This window comes from Mytilus galloprovincialis, chromosome 12, assembly GCF_965363235.1.
Source record: "Mytilus galloprovincialis chromosome 12, xbMytGall1.hap1.1, whole genome shotgun sequence".
NCBI classification, from domain to species: Eukaryota; Metazoa; Mollusca; class Bivalvia; order Mytilida; family Mytilidae; genus Mytilus; species Mytilus galloprovincialis.
In genome coordinates this window covers 71,755,638-71,776,791 of record NC_134849.1, presented here as the reverse complement: position 1 = coordinate 71,776,791, position 21,154 = coordinate 71,755,638, and the positions used below count along the sequence as shown (strand labels likewise).

The window sequence follows — 21,154 nt, the reverse complement described above, 5'->3', positions numbered from 1 at the left end:
CTGATTTTATAGTTCACAGATTTTCCCCAGTGATAAATTAGTAGGAACTTGAATCAATTATTTGCAAATACAAATCAAGGTTGACCTTTACAGTTGTTTAAATTCATCTATTATGATTCAAACGTTGATAATCTACAAATCTGTCAAATATAGAACTGAACATACTGTAGCTAGGAATAACATTCTACCAAATAAACGTTGATAATCTACAAATCTGACAAATATAGAACTGAAAACACTGTAGCTAGGAATAACATTCTACCAAATAAACGTTGATAATCTACAAATCTGACAAATATAGAACTGAAAACACTGCAGCTAGGAATAACATTCTACCAAATAAAAGTTTTTTGAAATGTCACCTCTTTATAATTATTTCTATCAAAACAACAGCCATCAACTTAAGTAGTGAAAGTGGACTGTATACATATTAAAATTTACTTTATTCCAATGTTAAAATCTTGGTTTTTGTTGTGATAAAAGGTTTTTGCAGTTGTTTTAATCAAGGTTGCAGTCATTACTATTGTTTTGGCAAAGGAACCAGTAAATGGGAGGCTGGCACTTACAAAAAATATTCAATACTTACTAAAGTTATACTTGAGCTCTGAAAACTGTTGTGTATATTCCCAATGTTTCTTATTGTCTTCACTTTGTTCTTCTGGAGTCTATTAACAAATAAATAAAAATAACTGTAATATGTGAATCAAAGGATGTTAAAGTCATATGAAACGAGTGAGTGGTGAAAAATAATGTTTATCCAATTCTTGAACCAATGCATGTATATATAATCTTAGTCCTCTGTGCACAATTTGATAATTTTTTAAGCAAGTATATCGTATAATAGTAAATTTTTTTCTCTGTGTCTGTTATGATTTAACAAATATGGCTGCTCATTAAATGCTGTGTTTTGAAGCCGAAGTTTACCGATTGTCACCTTATAATAAACAAATAACAAAAAGCATGGGTATTGAGCATGTGTTTAACATGTACAATCAGATTATTGTTTATTTTAATGACAGATCCATGCGTATTGCGATCACCGGATTTTTGCGAGAAGGGTTACGCTCAGGTCACTATGTATACGGAAAATATGTCGGTGAACTGCTTCCTGGAAGCAAGCAATTAAAAATAAGTAAACTTCTTCTAAATGTGGACAAACTAAAGAGTGTTCCTCAGATAAAAGTATATGTACATAAGTTGTATAATGAAAACTATCCATTTAGTTATAAAAAACACATGCATAATTTTTTTTAATTTGAGGTTTCTTATGACTTTAAACAATATAAAGTAGGAAAGTTTACAATTACAATACAATTCAACAGAAGAGGGGTTGGGGGGTTGGAGGGGTCCTGGTCGAAAACCCAGGCTTAAAAACATGAAATCCTGATGTCCCAAATTTAAAAAAAATCAAATCCTGAATCCAGAAATTCAAAAAAAGAAATCCTGGATCCAGAAAGGGTCAATCTTGAAATCCAGAGCTTAAAAACACCTGATCCCAATGTCCAACAAAAAGTTCATGCCCCCTCACAGAAGCATGATAGAAACATGCTGTTGATACATGTGTATGATCACTAGATTAAGCTGGGCTATGCTCTATTTTCAATATGCCAGTTTAAAATCTTGATTTCCGCCGCGGTCCTCGAATAAACCCTGCTGGTCCTATCATTGCTATTGCAAAATACCAAAATGAGCTGGTCCTTTGTAAAATTTTGATGTTGACAATATTCCTTCACCAACACATTAAACTTTGAGCTTTTTGAGCAAGCAAGTATAAAAATTTACTCCAACAGTTAGGGCTGCAACTTCTTACAATCAGACCAATCTATGTTTAAAGCTGTATGACTGACTGAGAAGAAGCAAAATTAAATCTTAGTATTCGGTTTGATCTCCCAAACTCAAGTCTAGCAGGAAACCACAAGACAGCAAAGTCAATGAAAGTTGTTTTTAACAATAAACTGTTTACACAATAAATAAAAGTGTGATTATTTTTCATATTTTAAGGCCTTACCTTAGGAAACATAATTAATAATATATTGAAATCAATTCTAAACTCATTCATTTCATTGCTAACTGACCGTTTGTATGAATTACCTTCTCCTTTTTCTTTTCTTCCAACTCCACAAGTTTTTCTTTTGTTTTAGATAGTTCCTGTTTTATTTTCTCTCTCTCTTGATCCAGTACTTCAGTGAAGAAATCAGAGAAAGCTGTTTGGATTGGTCCCATCACCTAAAATTATAATGAATAATACAAGTTGCATATTCTATGCAGTTAATACTGGGTCTTGAGTACAAAAACATATACCCGGTATGTATTTCTTAGCTAAATAAATCTTAAGACACAACAGGCAAAATATATTACTAGCTCATTTGGATTGAAAATTAGTATTGGTGCTAATTTTGACATCAAAAAGCTGATGCATATTTTTTTTTAAATATACACATGTTCTAATCACTTTTAGTTAAAAATTAAGGGTTATTAAAGGTCTTTATTATTAAGCTATTGAAGATCATTGAACTTTCTCCTTTCCTTTTGGAAAAACACAATATCAATTTTCAACTAAAATATATTTTCTTGTTTGTTTCTTGTATGTTCGCAGATGTAAATTTGGTTCAAATTCTGGAGTTTTTGTACAAATAATGTCCATGTTTCATTAGAAAATTTCTACAAAAAGCATTCTGTCACACTCTGTCACATGTTTGTTCATCAACTTGAAGGACTTTTCCTCTCTTGAAATACTACTTGATATTTGAGGCCAAAACAGATTCTAACCCCACACCCCTATGGATTCATCATTAATTCCTAGGATACCAATTATCCAGGACTTCGACATGTTCGTGGAGACAGATGAATAACAAATTCAAATATTCAGCTAATTACAAATCTTTTGGCAATACATGTACCAGGTAATTTTCCTCAATCTATGAAAATAAACATGATTGATTTTTTTTACATTGTCATTTCTGGGCCTTTATTTGCTGACTATGCGGTATGGGCTTTGTTCATTGTTGAAGACCGTACAGTGACCTATAGTAAATTATAGTTGCTTATTTCTGTGTCATTTTGGTCTCTTGTGGAGAGTTGTCTCATTGGCAATCATACCACATCTTCTTTTTTATATGATAAATGAGTCCACAGTAGTTAAATCTTTGAAATTTGCAACCTATACCCATGAAGGTCATGAAATTAGTTTTCCACAAATTATATTAAATAAACAATATACATTTTTTGTCAATATCATTACATGTACTTCTTCTTACCTTCTGAGTAAAATCAGTGATTAATGTATTCCGTGAATCGTCTGTTTTGTTTGGAGCACTACTTTGGTTGCTATGGATACTAGCACTTGATGCAATAGTACTTTTGGCTACATTTGAGATAATACTAGAATTTAAAATTGTATTTGCACGAGATGAAACTGGTGATTTCACTGTTGGAGATAAAACCGGAGATTTCACTGTTGGTGACATTATCACAGTCACAGGTGGCGCCACTCTATCAGGGGATTTCTTTGCCATCAATTTATTAGCACTATTTAATTCATTGTCAGGTTTGTGTTTTAACGAAATCTCCATGGCATTCTGGAAAAAATCTGTGTGGAGTTCTGTCTGAGATGAAGCAGGCTCAACAGAAACATCTTTGGTTTTTGGTACTGAGCTAAAAAAAAAAAAAAAATTTCCACTAAGGCTAAATAATTGACAGATTAAAAACAAGAGGAACTCAATATTCATTTTGAAAGAGACAACACCCAGTTTTTTGAAGGGGTTCATGTTACTCAGTCTTTGAATTAAATATGTTGTGTTTTGTGTACTTCTGTTTGGTAAAACCTGAGGATTTGTTCCTGCTTTAACTCCAATATTCAAATAGATAAACACTTTCTAATTATCTGAGTGGTCAATCTTCGGGCGTGATGCAAGCATGAAATTATGTATAGAACTATAATTCTATTGTTGAACTGAAGAAAATGCATCAATTGATTTCAAAAGTGATAGTGGAGTAAAAGAACATATATTATGTAGGATCTGTGCTTTTTTAGTCTTTGAGACATTATTATTTGACAGTAAAATCAAACATGTGTTACAAAACTTATAATGTACACATAATTTTTACCTTACAGCTGGTTTTGAGGTAGGAGGAGCACATTCAATTGTGGAAGTTTTTGATTTTTCAGTCATGTGACTTGACTTAGCAGACGACACTGCTTTCTTTGGTGAAGGAGACAAAGCTCTATCGTCGTCTGTATCAATGACAAGTTTATCTGTATCAGATTCTGTTTCAACCTCCATCATCAAACATGTGTCGTAATCTTTAGTTTCTGAGACAAGTTTTTCTTTAATTTGAGTTATCTTTCCTGTTGCTTCGTCCAGAACGTCTTTCACAACAGTATCGTATTCCCTTTCAATAACAGTTTTAGATTTAGTGTCAACAATTTTTACAACCTTATCGGCAATTTCAGTACTTTTATTATCATTTTCAATTTTATCACTTTTATCATTTTCTTTTATATCCTTTTTGGTCTCAGAGCTGTTATCTGGAACAGTTTCTGAGGTTTTAGCACTTTCAGTATCACAATTTTCATTGATGTTTGCTTCCTCGCTCTTTTCAACATCATTTTCCTCGCTTTCCTCCTCTGATCCTTCCTCATCATCGTCATCGCCATCATCTGTCTCTTCATCCTCCTCGTCCTCATCCCCTTCTTCTTCCGATGAAGATTCACTTTCTAAATCATCGTCTTTATCAATTATTCCTAAATTTTCCTTCCCTTTTTTAATGGTTTCTTGAAGTTTACTCAAATAATCATGTTTAGTTGGTGTTAACTTTTCTTCAATTTTCACACTTTCATTGTCTGTTCTTTCTTTTATTCCTTCACCATCAGAGCCAACCTTGTCTTTATGAATTTTCGTTTGTTTATTTTCTTCACCTGTATTTTCCAGTTTGCTTTTAGTCTCTTTAAACTTTTGTTCATTAGTCCCTTCTGGTAATTCTGAATCTTCATCGGAGGCTATTTGATTCAATTTACTTTGAATTGTCTCTAAAATCTTAGTCCTATTGTCCACTCGGCTTCTAGTTTTAAATGCAATACTGTCTACCTTTCCTTCACTGTTCACATCCTGAATATTTTCTTCTTTAGTGTCACAATTATCTCCCTTACTGTTATCCTCATCAACAGTCTGGCTTTCCACAGATAATTGAGAATTGTCCTCCTTTTTAACCTCATCTGAGTCGGCCATTTTACTCTGTAACCGAGTTTTTAATTTCAACACAATATCTGATGCTGCTTTTGGATCAACTGGAGCTGATAAAGAGTCTGTAGAAGATTCCTGATCATTGGAATTTTCTAGTGAAACACTGTTTGTAACTCCTTTTATAGGAGAGCTTCCAACACTGTTTGTATCTCCTTTAACAGGAGAGTTTTCCACAGAACTACTAATGCCACTTGCTCTCCTTGTAGTTATAATACTGTTGTATTTATTCCTGACTGCTGATGCTGTTTTTGACAATATTGTATGTTTTTCGGTTATTTTTGACTCAGAAGTCAAATTAGTTTTTGGTCGTTGTTTAACCAAAGATTCCTTCATTCCTGGTGATGGTCCAAACTTGAGACTAGATAACCTTGCCAGTCTCTTTTTAGGTGAAACTTTGAACTTTCCTTCTTTATAAACATTTTTTCTGTCATATGGACAACGGAATGGTGCATACTCATATGTCCCATACTTCTGTCTAAAAAATATAAAAAATAATTAAAAAAATATGTATTAATTAAAATACTCAAGTAAATTTTAGTAAAAGCGGAAGGGGAGTACATTTCCATGACTTGGCACAAAATTCTGTCTTTCACAATAGTCTCTACTCTCATCCTGTTTTCTTTTGAGTGTGTTTGTAGGGGATTGACTTTTTTTTTTTATAACAAATAAACCTATTTTATTTTTAGCTTGTGTTGGTAATACATACTAAATACTTTCTCAGACTTCTTTATGTGAAGTTCTTACTCCAGAATTAACTTATCAAACCCATTTGTGCTTAACTGTTGTTGGTAAACATACTGTAAATTCAGAAATTATTGTGAACATTTATCATTGTGATTTTTAATGAATGGACAATAATAATGCAAGACTAATTATTGCGATTTTAGGAGAAAACCTCTGTACATTTATATGTATATAAACTCATCTTAGATACCAGGACTTAATTTTATATATACGCCAGAAGCATGTATCAGATATCAGAATGCATTATTCACAGTAATAAAAACCTTGCAATAATTTTTGAACTCATAGTAGGGGGTCTCATTGGGGGTTCCGATCCCGGATCCCGCTTACTGTTTTGTCAGATTCCCGTATCCCACTTACACTATGTACGTAAGCAATTCTCATTTTTTTGTCATTTCCAGGGTCCCGCTAGACCTCATTTCCCGTTTTCATGACACAATAATTTGACTTTCACGTGTCCCGCTTACAAAAAATCAGCAATCCCGCGTCACGCTTAGACCCCAATGAGACCCACATAGTACTTATTACTTTCTCAGGCTTCTTAAAGTGAAGTATTAACTCCAGACTTAAATAATCAAACTCATTTATATTTTTTGTGCTTAGCTGGTGATGGTATACATACTAAATGACTTACTCAAGTTTCTGTATATGAAGTTCTAACTCCTGCATTGAGTAATCAAATCCCCCTTTTTTATTTTTAGCTGGTGTTGGTATGTTCTTTGATAACAGGAAAACTTGTGATGGGGGTAACAAAGATCTGTAAATATAAGCATATGTGAACACATCAAATATGTTATCAATATAGTCCAAGTCATCAAAATTGGCACCAGGTTTTCTATCAAATATTTTAAAAATATCAATCATATTCAATAGAGATTGCAACTTTCATATTAGTGAAGTAGTGAATTGTTGAATTGTTTCATATTTTTTCATCCCAGGGCCTTTTACAGCTAACCATACGGTATGAGTTTTTTCATTGTTGAAGGCTGTAAAGTTGCCTACAATTGATTACATCCACTTCATTTGAACTTTTGTGGATAGTTGTCTAATTGGCAATGTATACCACATCTCCTTATTTGTATATAAAATGATTCCAAAATCCACTACTGTGCTACTTTTTATTGTGATTGCACTGTATTATCATGGCCTATACTTGCTGTGCCTCTCTTTTGTTAAATTCAACATAGGCCAAACAATAACTCAGTTTAATCACACATTATTTAAAAAAAAAAAATTGAAAGTCCCTTGAAAATCACAAACAATGGAGTAACTTCAGATAAATTTTAGTAGCAATATTTTAAAGGTAAGATTTGATAGGGCAGTAGCTGTACAAAATGATGAAGCTTGTACAAAATGTATATTGATTACAGATCCTGATAGCATAAAATTGTCCCAAAATCATATATTCTACTTTCTAGAATTATGCCCCCTTTCAAAAATACTAGATACATCCATGATAAAGACCATATATTTGAAATCTAATCCACTATTCAAGGCCATGTGACTTTCAGATGGCTGTTTTCAGTGGACATGTGTAGCTAGATAGCTTTTTCAACCCATCATATATGGTCTTTTATTTTTACACACCTATCATGAGCTCCAAAGAAACGAACATCAACCTGACCTTCTACTTCACGTAACACCTGAAATATATAAATTTGCATACATGATTTATATTTTAAACAAGAGGCTCCAAAGAGGCTGAATTGCTAATCTGGTTCTTTCTTGCAGTTACATGTAGTTATTTTAATTATTTGTAAATCTCATTTAGTAGCATTTTTGTAGGTCTTTTTCACTGTTAACAGTTTATTCCTATGCAAGTCTATTAGGCCAGGGGAGCCTGTAATGAATATATAATTAGGTCAACTTTTTATAGCCCTTTTTGGATAATTTTTTTAAAACAAAATTGGGTAAAGAAAAATGTATAGAGAAATTTCAGGTTATTTCATGTTTACCTATGATAAGTTACTGATCCTACAATTATATAAGTTTGGTCCTTACAGATTTGTTTAAATTTTCCTTATTGTAAGTGTAAGAGTTCCCAAATCAGGAGCCTGTAATTTAGTGGTTTTTGTTCATTGCTGTATATCATATTTGTTTTTTATTTTTATCATGAATCAGGCCAGTAGTCTTCACCTTGTTTTACATTTGTCATTATATAGTCTTTTACAGCTTATTATGTGGTATGAGTTTTGCTGTTTTTTAAAGGCCCTACAATGACCTATAAATGATAACTTCTACACCATTTGGTCTCTGGTGGAGAGTGGTATCATTCAGTCATACCACATCTTCTTGTTTTTATATCATTAACTAAATATGTATGTTTCTATCATCTTTATGCAACATTCTTCAACTTTCTTAATGTTTTTTCTAATACTGTGGATTGGTTTATTTTGTTGGTACCAGTTTTTGTGGATTCAGGAACAATTACAATTTTGTGGATATTGAATTCGTGGTTTTGCCAAAGTCTGAAAACATTCTTATAGTTAATTTGTAATTCATCATAGAATGAATTCGTGGTTCCCAAGTAACCACGAAATCCACAAAAATTGGTATCCCAACGAATAATAATGAATCCATAGTATAGTGTGTATTTCTGATCCTTAAAATAAATTATAGATTTTTTGGACCGTATGATCTTACCTTGGCAGGCCAAAATGGATAACCTTTCAACTTGGCCCAAACCAGGCTGTGAGGACTTCTCTATAAAAGAAAATATACAAATTATCAGTACAAATTGTCTTCCATTACAAAACTTTTATTCATCCTTATCAATAAATGCCCCACAAATTTGATTGATTAATTGATTGTGGGTTTTTAACACCACTTTCAGCACTATTAATTATATATATCAAGATGGTAAGCTGTTATTGATGGAGCAAGCCAGAATAAATCATAAAATAAACGTGTAGAACCAGATTAGTGGAGGACATTACTAATATTAACCCTTCAACTATCAACCACTTTATATTATTTGAGAAGGACGTATTATTAACCCAATAGAAACATATGTAGTGGTAATAATTGAACCTAATAGAAAATCACCCAAGTTCTTGATAGAAGCCATTTTGATCATTTTGAGAGTAATGAGTTCTTTTTTCCATTCTCATTTTAGAACTTCCTACAAGTTTCAAGATGATTAACAGCAATTAAAGCACAATAAGTTCAATCATCAATTTTGATGTAAAAAAGAATCTTACACAAAGTTCGGTGAACCACTCATCATTTTTGCGAACACATGAATTCCAGTAACAATCTGGACAAAGTTCTATCTCAGCCATCTGAAATCAGATAAATAAGAAATTTTAATATTTTTATTTAGTTGTCTTGGAATAGATTTATACATAAAATTCTTTTAATTTCGTAGATTTGAAAGTATAGTTTGTGTGGTTTTATTATTAGTGATATTTGGTTATTTTGGTTTATTTGAATCAAATGCATGTGTTTATTTTTCTAACATGTATGTTTGAAATTTGGTTAAAATCATACAAGTGAAAAGAGATATGGTATATACATCAATGAGACGGCAACCAAACAACACAAACAGATTAGAGGTCATATTCAGCTTTCAACAATAAAAAAAGCTACAACTTGCTCAGATTGTAGAAAAGCTTTAGATAAAAAGTTTGGAAACATGTTTTTTATCAAATGTCAATGAAATGACACTAAATCTGCAATGAAATAAAATAATTTGAAAATAAAAAGAACCTCACCTCATGTTTACAAATTTTAATGATCATTTTAGCACTGGCAGTAAGTTTGTGATGGGCTGAAAATGTAAGAAAACATCATTTACCTTGTTAGATAGCAATCCCAAGACACAAAAATTCCAAAATAAATACAGATGTTTCTATTCAGTCTTCAACAAAAGACAATCTACAATGTCTATAAAATGTTTCAAGCTTTTATTCTTACTAAAGTCTATAGGATATTTTTGAAATGATTGTTATATTCTAATTAGCAGATTGTGATTTTTGCTGTATGCAGAAGCCAAATGTTGTCAACTTTGATTTTGATTTTTTTTCATTATACTACCAGTATTTGATATAGTCATACCAATTATTTTACACATACTGCAGATACATTGTTGAGGGGGGATAGGAGGGGTCCTGATCCCAAAATCCCAGGCTTAAAAACACTTAATCCAGAGGTCTCAAATTAAATAAAGTAAATCCCGGCATACCGAAATCCGAAAAAAAGAATTCCCGGATCCCGAAAGGGTCAATCCCGAAATCCCGAGCTTAAAAACAGCCGATCCCCGAGTCCCGATAAAGCTCCTATCCCCCCTCATTGTTGTTTGTTTGGTAACAATTTTGTTAGAATGTGTGGGTAAAGGTTAACTATGAATCTAAATGGTCAACCAAGCATTAAATTTCTATATAAAGCTGATTTTGTCAAATCCCTGAAATCAAATGTCCATGAATACACAATTTTCTGTTGAAAATAGAATCCAAAGTAAAATGTCCTACTTTCATTGCTTAAACAAGCAGACGAAAAACAGTCTCATAAAACTTTTGTCAAAATGTTTTTCAAATGTATGCTGAAATAGCTGATATATTCATTGCAATGTCAAAACTAACAATACATTGTACCATTCTATATTTGTATGTCAGGAATTTGGTAAGATAGTTAACATTGATGTATTCAAATTTTTATGATTGTGCTCTGGTTCTTTAAAATGCAGACATCATAACAATCCTACAACATTGAGCTTAAAAATCTAAGAACCTTGGCCAAAATATACTAGATATACTAAGAAATGACATACTTCCATTAAATATAATGCAGTTATGTAAAATCCATTTAGCGTCTGCCAGGAAAGCCTCAGTACAACCATACATCTTCTTCTTTATATTCTGTAAAAAATAAAATGTGAAGAATTTTCTCGACATCTTTTATTCACGATATGGGGATTGAATTAAAATATGTTCGCTTTGAATTCTTGATTTCTTTGCAGTTTATTTTTTCATATATGGTGTTTGACATTAAAAACAAGTTTTCATGAAATATTAGAGGTGAATGATTTTTCCCATATAAAACTCTCACAACAAAAAAACAGGAAAACAACTGCTGCAAAAATTTCCTGTTTACAATTATATTTAGTTTTTTTCTGATGTCATAAGTTACAAGGAATTTAAATAATTCAGTGGTTGCGGTTTGTTGCTGAATATCATAGTTTTTTGTTCATTGTTTTGAACATAAATCAGGTTGCTAGTATTCTGGTTTTGATATATTGCTCACGTTTGTCATTTTAGGGTCTTTTAAAGCTTTCTATTTTTGTATGGGCTTTGATCATAATAGAAGGCCATAGGGTGACCTGCAGTTGCTAACTTTATACTCATTTGGTCTCTTGTGGAGAGTCGTAATATAGGCAAACATTCCACATCTTATTTTTTATTGCATAAAATATTATCATACATTGTACATACCTTTTCAATCATGGTCAAATCCATCGGATTGAATATGTAATCAGAATAATGTGAAACTGACGACTGGTCAACAGGTATCATAAAGGGCTCACTCTGTAATGATAAAAAGTTTAAATTAGATTCATTGCATTTGCAAATAATCGTGATTGAAATGGGGAATGTGTCAAAGAGATAACAACCCCACAAAAGAGCAGAAAAAGGCCACTGATGGGTCTTCAACACAGAGAGCAAATCCAATACCCAGAGGAAGACCATTCAGCTAGCCCCTAAACATAAATGTGTACTAGTTCATTGAAAATTTTGATCTTTTGGGAAATGCTGATATTTCGGTACTATTGAATGATAGTGATTATATGATTGATAGCACCGATGGTTAACGAGGGGAATGTTAAGGTGAAGTTCAATGGATAATAATGGAAAGTCCTTCTGATATGCAAAGTTCTGTAACACTGTTCATAAACTTAAAATGGTTTTTGAAAATTGAATTCAAAACATTTCCAGTCAGATTTCCATGCAATTTTTATGTCAAATACTGATTTAAATAAACTCATATAAATTAATAGTTTCAGCTTTACAAAAGCTTGCATCATTTTGATAATAAACTGTTGGCAAAAAGATGTGTCTCAAATAAGACATACTTTATTTGAATAATGGATTATTGAACCATATCTCTACTTTTCTATTGAATATATATAGGCAGATTAATAATTGATTGGATTATCAAAAATAATCTGTATCCTTAACAGAAAATTGAAAGATTGTGCCATCTATTGACCTAAACACCCCTCAATTAACCTACTTACTAATTGATTAACCTACATTATACCCCTTGATTAACCTACTTACTAATTAATTGACCTACTTTATACCCCTTGACTGACCTACTTACCCCTTGGTGTTTCATTCTTTCTAAAGCAAACCCTAACAATGAACAAAGGGTATCAACTGTTATCATAGACATGGCCATAGACTGGGTATCCACACACTCAGCTCTCATTATTTTCTGAAAAAAAGAAAACATTAAAGTAGTTGTAAAATTTGTTTTGTAAATATTACTTTTTATAAGATCAAGCTACAGGTGAGGCTCTAGTAGAGAATTCCTCTTAGATCGATGCTCCCTTCAAACAAATGCTAGGTGCTGTCTTAAACTTGCAGCGATATGATTTTTTTTACTCTGTGTTGAATGCTTCACTGTGATTTTGAGATGAAGAACATTAACAAAGGCACTGTTATTTTGCTTTTGTGTTACTGCATATACTGATTTTGTGTCATCAATGGATACCCCATATCCTTTCTTTTCCTTTATTGTAAGGAATTGAACATTTATATACACAATTAGAATATTCATCAACATCTCCTTTCTACAGCTTGATACTAAGACCAATTTAATATTGAATATTGATTAATCACCTCACATTCTGGACAGACCCATTCCTTGGGTAGATCTGAATCGAGGTCCAGGCATCGGGTATGGTAGACCCTGGGACACAGTTCACAGCACACCACAGTCCCTTCCTTGTTACACAGCCAACAAAAGTAATCATTTCTGTTGTCCTGTAAAAATAAAGCCAAAATGTGAAATTGGATCCTATTTTTTAATCAAAGTGTTCTATAAAAAGAAGAAATAACAATGTTTTCTTGAAATATGATTGTTTGTTTGTGTTCAACACCACATACAGCAACCTTGGCATTATAATGATGGCTAGTTTGTTTTTTGTTGTTTTTTTTAATGGAAAAACTGTAGTACTCTTTGTAAAGCAGTTAACTCCAAACTGACTTAGTGGCAATATAATTTTGTGATTTTTCAATACATTTTGTATGTTAGTGATGTATATAAGTTTCTATTTCTATTCAAGTTATTTTCTACTCACTAATTATAAATTGATGACTAAACTTAAATGGTTTTCAGTATTTCTTATTAGTATTTTTATTTACATAGTCATAAACTAAAACCACAACTTCCCACCATCAAAGATATGTCATGCATTTCAAAATAATAAATAAATAAATTACCTCTCCTGTCCCATCATTTCTTCCTATCTTTCGTTTCTTTGGTGGTGGTGTTCCTAAATTAGGAGGTTCTATTAATGGTAATTTCTTCTTCCTATTATTCACACCACATGGAGAATCTACAACCAATTTAAAAGACCAGTTAGATAAAAAGAAATGATACCTGGAGACACAAGAACAAACAGTGCAGCTACATTTCATCCAATGGTTCTTAGGGGGAGTAGAGGGTGTTTCTCCCATTTGATAAACACATATTTTTTATTAGCATAAAATTGTTTATAATGTTTTTGCCTTGCACCTCTAAGGTATATTTTATATACCAAATCAGATCACTCTGACATTGGCCTTTGATAGTAAAAACTTGTCAAAAAGTTATATCAGGCACATCTTTGGAACCATACCCCCTCCCCCCTTTTCCCGCAAAAAAAAAAACCCATCTCTTTTCCAAAATGCTTCATCTGTCTATGGCATAAAACAAAATAAGTAGGCATTTGTCACCTTTTTCCCTATATATTTCATATAAATTGTTTTTTAGTTATTTGTGTTTGGAATTTACACACACCAAGTGTTGCAAAATGAAGATATTCTCTGACTTCTATCAATTTTTTATCTTCTGGAGTTTTTATTTTCCCTAATGTAAACACATTGATAGTTATTTAAGATTTTTTGTTGTTGAAATAAATTAAACCTCAAGAGTTCAAATAAAACTTGTGGTACAATCATCAGAAAATAACAACGGTTCATAACAACCAATAATGTCATTCACTACTAAAACACTGCCATAGACAGATAAATTACAGAGATGAGAAATGATAGAACTGTATTTTACCTTTTGTCAGTAGTTTACTATTGTTTTCAATCTCTTTTGCCACAGCTATAGTTGTTGTACCATTCATATGAATACTTCCTGTTGACAAACGGGTTCTGATTGGTCGACTGTCCTTCCCTTCTTTTTCTTCTTCTGGTTCTAAAATAAAGAATTCAAAACTTAATTTTTGGTTAGTGAAGATCATGTAATAGTACTTTCCCCTAATATCTCTTTTCCTTTCTTTGGCTATGTACTGCTTGGACCTGTCATTGTTTATTTCAACAAGTGATAAATACACCTTGTTCGTTACTAGCATTTTATCTGTACCATAGAATAAGTAACCAATCAGTGCTAATACATGTTCCATTTAAATGATGACTAAAAGGGAATTTCAAATTAGCTAAATTTTCAGCCAGTAAATATCTATTCATACAGTTAGATTAAACATATTTATTTATAGTGGATTGGGAAACAAGTTTTTCAACTTATATTAAACCCTTTCCACTTTGCGGGTGCGAGTGCTGCCTTGTAGCGGCATTAGCCTGCTCTTTTTCAAAATCTACAAGGGTGTCTTTGATGTGCAAGAGATATGGCTCTCTCTTTATACAGTTTGTCTCCTTGATTGCGAATTTCATCAAAATGAATGCATGTCAAAAGAAGTTCTTGTTTTGTACGCCAGACCAACTTTGAATAAAGCTTATTCATTATAATTCATCATGAGTATTAGATAATCCCCATATGATTTGAAGGACCTGTTTTCTGATCACCATATAATTTTAATGATGGGTTTGGTAATCACCATATAACATGTATGATATGAATTTTAAAAGCAAGGTGTCGTCTTATCACCATATGATTGTAAAGATGTGTCTTCTTATCACCATATGATTTTAAAGGTGTGTCGGCTTATCACCATATGATTTTAAAGGTGTGTCGGCTTATCACCATATGATTTTAAAAGTGTGTCGTCTTATCACCATATGATTTTAAAGGTGTGTCGACTCATCACCATATGATTTTAAAGGTGTGTCGTCTTTTCACCATATGGATTAACAGGGCTGTTCACTAATCAACATAGGAATAAACAGATGTGTCTGCTAATCACCATATGCATTATAAAAGGAGGCATGATTTGATTTGATTTTTGTTGTTTTAAAGCCACTTTTAAGCACCGCATTGAGACTATTTTGTGGTGGCCAGTTTTTATTGGTGGAGAAAGCCTGACTGCCCAGAGAAAACCACAGAGCTTCCATAGGAAAACTGACAATCCTAGTCAATTAAGATTGGAGTCGAGTACACCAGCACGAGCGGGTTTCAAACTCAAAATCTCAGTGTTGACTGGCTAGTGATTACAGTAGTAACTACTAAGACCACTCAGCCTCTGAGGCCCCTTAAAGGATGTATGAGGTATAAAATGTATTTAACCCCCAACATTTTATAACTATCAGACAAACTACTTCACAAACCTTTATTCTTAGCCTTGTCGTCTTTCCTCAGTCCCATTGATCTTCTTTTAGCACTGCTGGGCTCATCTGTAATAAAAACAATAAGTTATTATCTGGTACCTTCTAACTCGGCTCTGCTGGGCTCATCTGTAATAAAAACAATAAGTTATTAACTGGTACCTACTAACTTGGCTCTGCTGGGCTCATTTGTGATAAAAACAATAAGTTATTAACTGGTACCTACTAACTCGGCTCTGCTGGGCTCATCTGTGATAAAAACAATAAGTTATTAACTGGTACCTACTAACTTGGCTCTGCTGGGCTCATCTGTGATAAAAACAATAAGTTATTAACTGGTACCTACTAACTTGGCTCTGCTGGGCTCATCTGTAATAAAAACAATAAGTTATTATCTGGTACCTACCAACTTGGCTCTGCTGGGCTCATCTGTAATAAAAACAATAAGTTATTAACTGGTACCTTCTAACTCTGCTCTGCTGGGCTCATCTGTAATAAAAACAATAAGTTATTAATTGGTACCTTCTAACTCGGCTCTGCTGGGCTCATCTGTGATAAAAACAATAAGTTATTAACTGGTACCTACTAACTTGGCTCTGCTGGGCTCATCTGTAATAAAAACAATAAGTTATTAACTGGTACCTACTAACTTGGCTCTGCTGGGCTCATCTGTAATAAAAACAATAAGTTATTAACTGGTACCTTCTAACTCGGCTCTGCTGGGTTCATCTGTAATCAAAAACAATAAGTTATTAACTGGTACCTACTAACTCGGCTCTGCTGGGCTCATCTGTGATAAAAACAATAAGTTATTAACTGGTACCTACTAACTTGGCTCTGCTGGGCTCATCTGTAATAAAAACAATAAGTTATTAACTGGTACCTACTAACTTGGCTCTGCTGGGCTCATCTGTAATAAAAACAATAAGTTATTAACTGGTACCTTCTAACTTGGCTCTGCTGGGTTCATCTGTAATCAAAAACAATAAGTTATTAACTGGTACCTACTAACTCGGCTCTGCTGGGCTCATCTGTGATAAAAACAATAAGTTATTAACTGGTACCTACTAACTCAGCTTATCTGATACAAGTTATTACCTAATGCTGTGCTCTTCTGTATTTATCAAGATGTTAGTATCCGTAAGTTAATCCTTAAGTTATTTCTAGGTACCTACTAACTGGGCTCATCTGTAATTAAAACAATAAGACAACTTCTTACAAGTGAAGCATCATAACCTGATCCAGTACATAATGTAATTTGAGAAATCTTCCCTTTTATTAGGGAGATACCGCCATCATACAGTTACTGTAAATTCAGAAATTATTGCGTGCATTTATTTTTGCGATTTTGTCATTCTAGACGAATGTGCGATTTTAATTTTTGCGATATTGAGAAAAATCCTATTAAGTCATATATACTAAATTTCAAAATGCGAGTTTACATTATTGCGATTTTAACCCTGTATCAATTTTCACAATAATAAAAACATCACAATAATTTCTGAATTTACAGTATATGTTTATGCAGCTTTCATATATTTATCTTAAAAGTTGAAAATTTTGGTTGTTTCTCGGTTTACAATATTCATAGCAATCTCATCCCAGGATATGCCGTAAAATGTGTCCTGGAAAAAAACCATTCATATAACCAATAATCTAAAAATAATTTGGTTAGTGAAAATCACAGTCTGAAAATATGAGCATGTTTGGTTTGGATTAGATATTTTAACAGAGTCTGTAGACATCCCTGTATAATACAGGATTACTACAGAAGTCTTTGTCCTCAATCCTAATCCAATCACAACAAGCACTTGCCATTTTAATAAAAACACCATTACAGATTATCTACAAGTATATAAATCAAGCCATTTTATGAATGTGGCATTTATCCAAAGAATAAATAACAGGTAACTGTGTCAAAGTAAAATCAATAGTATTATACATGTTTATATCATTTAGATTTTAGTTTGTAAAACACTTGGCCTTAATGTGTTTTTTTTTTTATAAAATTGAGAATTTGGCGAGAAATATTTTATCCTGTCAACCATTTTATTTTGGTTAGGACTAATGTCATTTAATATATGGTATTTTATATCTGATTGTCAAAACGATTTTTGAGATGTCTCTTCAAATTGAAATAATATTGATACATGAATGCAGGTAAAAAAAACATCATGAAAATTCTCTAAAGATAAATTTCGGTTAATGTACAGATGGTCTGTTACTCATTTTAGATATTAAATCAAATTTATAGAATCAACTGATCTTTTGTAAATAATCAAGGGGAAATTACCAGCTATTAACTTTAGCATTGAACACTTTTTTTGTACACGTATGACAATTAGGAGATAACTGTTTTGTATTTTAAGCTCCGACGGCATCAATTGGGGATTTGATGGTCGCAAATTAAACAGGTATTTGCGACCATCAAATCCCCAATTGATGCCGTCGGAGCTTAAAATACAATATTGTTATCTCCATTCTAATGAAACTGACAGAAAACAACGTTAAAACATGTATTTAAAATCTGTCATATGCCGTCTGCGCTTGCGCGTACGTCCAATAGCATCAATTGTCAATTGATGCCATGTAAGAAAGTGACGTTATCCAATCAAAATGAACGTTACAAACGTTGTTGCATTAGAATTAGCGTTTTAGGCATTAATAGAAATCATATAACATAAAAAAGAAGATGTGGTATGATTGCCAATGAGACTACTCTCCACAAGAGACCAAAATGACACAGAAATTAACAACTATAGGTCACGGTACTGCCTTCAACAATGAGAAAAGCCTGTACTGCATAATCAGCTATAAAAGTCCCCGAAATGGCAATGTAAAAAATTTCAAACAAGAAAACTAACAGCCTTATTTATAAATAAAAATGAACGAAAAACAATTATGTAACACATAAATAAACAACAACCACTGAATTACAGGCTCCTGACTTGGGACAGGCACATATTTATTTTCATTCAGGCAAGGAAGATTTGTAAATTCATATAAAAAAGTATCTTATCTTGTGTTGGGATTAATACACCTACTGTATTTTAAAGTAACAGAAGCTGTTTTGTTTTTACTAATTTAATGACTTAATAAAATGAACATCTTGAATAAAAACCAAGTTTTACAGATAAGACGCATATATATTATATTGTAATATGGCGATATAATTGGAAAATGTGTTTTGTGGACAGGATTATAATCTCAGTGGAATGAGATATATCATTTTGGGGAGATTCATCAAATATTGGAGTCACTGTGTCAAACATGGGAAAGATTACATAATCTATAGCATTATCTAAGTATTATCTTAAAAGTTATAAAAATATTATTTCAAAACATCCATTTTGCAATCAACTCCTAAGACTTAGATTCAATGATAATTGAAAATATTTTGCCTGTGTTTTGTTTGATCTATTTTATGTAAGTTGATACAAGATCATACAATAACGTTTCTCTGACACCAAGATGTGATTATCTGTTTGTGTGTATTTTAGGTTTTTCTCTTGATCTTTTTCACTTACTAAGCCTAGCCATTATATGACACCTGTTAAAGATTGAGGTCTTCAATAAGCTACAATGTCTTCCAATTAAATTTAATGTTGAACACTATTTATGTGGCTTGGTGAACTTTAATAAGTCATGCCTGAACGACTGGGCTAAGAATAGATTTATCAGCTCTAGGCAGAAATACCGCTACATATAACTAGTGACTGATTTTAAAGTGGCAGATCTCTAGTCACATGACCTCATTTAATGTAAACTGTAGTCTGCTATCAAGGAGATAAAATACACACAGTAATGTTGTTGTGAAATGAAGAGGTATCCAGTGGGGAAATTAATCAATTCTTCTTCTGCAAACAAGAAATAGCTTTACATATTTTATAAACAGAATATTCTAATCTATGTTCTGAAAAAGAAAGCAAATGAAATTAATATAAAATACTATAATCATGATAATGTAAGTTAACAGTAAACTGCAAAGTAAAATGAATAAGTTTTAAATGTTGGCATTTCCTGAAATTCAAAGATTATACTGCTGTCTCCAATCTATTTACATCTTTAAATTCATTTGCTTTTTTTCAAAACATCATGTCTATTCGCTTTATTTTGTAATCCAGAAAGAGTAAAACGATGCAAATATAGGAGAATAACAATATTTGATAGGCAATGAACCATTTTTAAAATCATAATTAAACTTCATCAAATTGTAGCTGAAAGTTTAAAATAAATAATTATGGATTCAAAGAATTCTTTTTTCTTTTTTTTTTTGCACCTCTTTTCTGCAGAATATTTTTGTACACATGTATGTGTTGGTGCGATGATGAGTCAAACTAAATCTTAGCAGATTATTAGATATCTTTATACATTAAGAGTTTTGTCTTCCATTGAAGTCCATATGATGACCTTTAGCTTCAAATATTTACTCTTTCATTGATATTTAATTCAGGAGTAGGGTACACAATTTATCAATTTAAAATCACACAACCTGTAAATAAATTTAAATACAACAATTCTTCAAATGAAAATTGATACATTTTATGAACATCAAATATAACTGGACAAATTGTATCTGAAGTGTAGTGCATCAATCAACATCACTACCTAAAATTTAAAAAATAATAGTAATGGTTGATCCTTTTTGCCGATGGATTGGAAGAATTTTAACTGATTTATAAATTTGCCTAATGTAAACTAACATTTATACAAACGTTGGGATTAGAACTTTATTTTTGCCAAATTTTGGGTTTGGGCTATTAATTTCACATGAATTAAAACGTTCATTTATCATTATCAGGACTTGGAATTAGTGATCCATTTTTTGTGATCAGGGAATATTTTCTGGAATTTCAGAATGACATCCCTTTTTACCGCCCCTCTCCCAAGATCTCTTCTATCTATTTTATTCTCAACCTTGAGTCAGTTTTTATCATAAAAGCATATTTTTTTCAGTAATTTTCAATCTCTTTTATTTTAATTGTACTAGTTATTTCAACATGCATTAAGGGTAAATAGAAATGAAAGATAACTGAGCAAAAACTATTAAGATTTCAATTGAAACCTTTTATAATTGAAAGGTATTAAGGTATTCATTGTTGATTAAAGGTGTGCTTTCAGCAATACTGGGTCAATTTAATAGAAACATGTCCATAAAATGTTGTTCTATTCATAAAGGTTTTGATAAAATATTTCTAAAATGTGTAACAAAAATTCCCTTTCAGCCAGTTACATTATACAATTACCTGATATTTCTTGAAAAGAACACAATGGTTTTGACTGAATCCCCTTTATCTCTAAAAATACTTAAAATTAAAATTGTTTTATTGTCCTTCAAATGAATTGGCATACCTAATGGGAATATTTCTTGTCCTTTGTTTACTCTCAGCAATATAAGCTATAACAGTACAGGGTATTGTAGAGCAAAACAAATATCAAACTATAAGCCAAAAAAAA

The 21,154-nt window shown here is 32.0% G+C and overlaps 1 protein-coding gene across 5 annotated transcripts in view; it reads right to left on the bottom strand.

Moving 5' to 3' along the window:
• The window catches only part of LOC143054738 (uncharacterized), a 76,080-nt gene that overhangs the window by 11,406 nt on the left and 43,520 nt on the right, over positions 1-21,154 (bottom strand). For all 5 annotated transcript variants that reach the window (XM_076227773.1, XM_076227772.1, XM_076227775.1 and 2 more), the window contains 16 exons: positions 15,701-15,766; positions 14,256-14,393; positions 13,430-13,545; positions 12,827-12,970; positions 12,306-12,419; positions 11,417-11,509; positions 10,756-10,843; positions 9,701-9,756; positions 9,188-9,268; positions 8,631-8,690; positions 7,575-7,630; positions 6,622-6,744; positions 4,108-5,718; positions 3,258-3,654; positions 2,092-2,226; positions 587-665 (listed from right to left, as the gene is read on the bottom strand). In XM_076227773.1, the coding sequence (XP_076083888.1) occupies positions 587-665; positions 2,092-2,226; positions 3,258-3,654; positions 4,108-5,718; positions 6,622-6,744; positions 7,575-7,630; positions 8,631-8,690; positions 9,188-9,268; positions 9,701-9,756; positions 10,756-10,843; positions 11,417-11,509; positions 12,306-12,419; positions 12,827-12,970; positions 13,430-13,545; positions 14,256-14,393; positions 15,701-15,766 (3,357 nt within the window). The remainder of the gene's footprint in view (positions 1-586; positions 666-2,091; positions 2,227-3,257; positions 3,655-4,107; positions 5,719-6,621; positions 6,745-7,574; positions 7,631-8,630; positions 8,691-9,187; positions 9,269-9,700; positions 9,757-10,755; positions 10,844-11,416; positions 11,510-12,305; positions 12,420-12,826; positions 12,971-13,429; positions 13,546-14,255; positions 14,394-15,700; positions 15,767-21,154) is intronic.